This window comes from Anastrepha obliqua, chromosome 3 (assembly GCF_027943255.1).
Source record: "Anastrepha obliqua isolate idAnaObli1 chromosome 3, idAnaObli1_1.0, whole genome shotgun sequence".
Taxonomy (NCBI): Eukaryota; Metazoa; Arthropoda; class Insecta; order Diptera; family Tephritidae; genus Anastrepha; species Anastrepha obliqua.
Genome location: NC_072894.1, coordinates 67,407,068 through 67,408,882, shown reverse-complemented (window position 1 = coordinate 67,408,882; position 1,815 = coordinate 67,407,068). Strand labels below are relative to the sequence as shown.

The 1,815-nt window shown below is 39.3% G+C and overlaps 1 protein-coding gene across 1 annotated transcript; it reads right to left on the bottom strand.

Moving 5' to 3' along the window:
- Positions 1 to 262: 262 nt before the first annotated feature.
- Positions 263 to 1,182, bottom strand: LOC129242464 (serine protease 1-like). The gene is made up of 2 exons (XM_054879109.1): positions 920 to 1,182; positions 263 to 853 (listed from the first exon to the last, which is right to left on the bottom strand). Exons 1-2 carry the CDS (start codon positions 1,174 to 1,176, stop codon positions 295 to 297), a joined length of 816 nt encoding a protein of 271 aa, XP_054735084.1. The 5' UTR covers positions 1,177 to 1,182; the 3' UTR covers positions 263 to 294.
- Positions 1,183 to 1,815: the final 633 nt, after the last annotated feature.

Sequence of the window (1,815 nt, the reverse complement as noted above, 5' to 3'; positions counted from 1 at the left end):
GTTAAATCAAGTCATTGAGCGCTCGATTGCATGGCTTTGTGAAATAACCAATATCTCTAATAAACGGTAACCATTGTTGAATCTACGTTCACAACGATCAAAAAATTTAACATTTTACACATTCGCGAAAAAAGAAAAATTCACTTAACTGCATTCAATGTATCATAATGGTATCGGACATTCCAATTTATTTATATATATAATAAATTCCTTCACAAGCTATTCGCAGCATAATCACAACAAAAAACTTGGTTTATTCCTTTCATTTAACTTTATTATTTTTCAGACAAAAATTTAGTAGTAAGCGATGCCAGTGACACCTCGAATCCAGTCCAAGTGTTGGCTAACACGTTGGAAACCAGCTGGAAGACCAGCCTGGCAACCGTTAGCAGCAACGAATGAGGTTACACCAACCAACACTTGGTTGTTGTCAACAGCCAATGGACCACCGGAGTCACCACTGCAAGTTGATCGGCCATTGGGAGTGGCAATGCAAATGGTGTTGTCGGTAACAGTGCTCGAGCCATAGACGCTAGCGCATTCACTGTTAGAGATAATCTGGACACTGACATACTGCAAATGATCTTGGCTGTTGCCCGAGGTGGTGCCCCATCCGGATGCGGTAGCCCATTGTCCTTCATAGTTGCTGTATTGGTTGAAGGATGGCAACCTAATGGGTTGAATGTTGCCCGAAGTGGAGACAGAGTGGATCCAAAGAAGGGTGACATCGTTATTAAGAGTTTGTGAGTTGTAATTAGGGTGCTGGTGGATATCTGCGGAGTGAATGGTAGTGGCATATTGGTTTCCATTGGAACGCACCACACTGCCCAAATATACAGTGATTGCCTCAGCTCTGCAACGAATAAAATAAATAATAATTCAAAAGTGAAAATTAATATTGAGTTTACTTCAAACTTACTGATCAGTACAATGAGCGGCAGTCAGCACCCAGTTGGTACCAATCAAAGATCCACCGCACCAGTACGTGCCGAAACTTTTCTGCAAAAGCAGACCAGCTTGGTAAGGCAGCAAGCCATCCCAGGCATTATCCCCATTGGTGATGCGTCCATCCAAAACGGGAGATGCAGGCAAGTCCTCGATGAAAGCGGTCTTTTCGTAGACCGGAGAGGCGCTGGCAACTGCCACGGCTAAAGCTAAGACAACTAAGAATTTCATGTTGATTGGTTTTATGCAGTCAAACTACTGTATTTACTGCAATTTCACTCGATTCTTTTATACTCATCGCAAAAGTCACCTGAACGGAAATCATAAAAATCTCTGAAGCAATAAATCGATAACGATAAGCAAATTTTAACCAAAAACAAAATTTTTTTCGCTAAATCAGGTTGTAGAATTTTGCAAAGGTTATAAATCACTACTATCATGAAATTAGCTCCCGGGGTGTTAAGATTTTAATAATGAATGTGCTTTGGTAATTAGTGTTGTTCTTGCCAGTTTCAGGCGTTTGTTTATATTGATTGAATTATAAATATTTCGGTACGTCACTAGAGTTCAGTGCACTTACGTAGAGAGTAAATATACGAAAATTGCCTTGCTACTTATAAATAGTTCGTCCTGTAGTTGCATACCGCCGAAAGATAGAATCAGAAAATTTCGGATTGCTGTTGTAAAAAAAATGTTTCTCTAATCTTCCCAGCAAATTTGAGATATTCCACACATTCATGCCATTGCATGAGCTGTATCGAAGTCATCTAAATCATTACGCGAATTTAAACGCAGTCAAAGTGTAATATTTCATAAATAGTACACATATTAAAGCATTTATAAGTAGGTTAATATATTTTCCTAACATGC

Bases quoted from the DNA above. Each gene is read 5' to 3' on its own strand.
- LOC129242464 (XM_054879109.1), bottom strand. From the start codon at position 1,176: ATGAAATTCTTAGTTGTCTTAGCTTTAGCCGTGGCAGTTGCCAGCGCC. The intron at 854-919 runs GTAAGTTTGAAG...TATTCGTTGCAG, and splicing joins GCCGCTCATTGTACTGATCA to AGCTGAGGCAATCACTGTAT.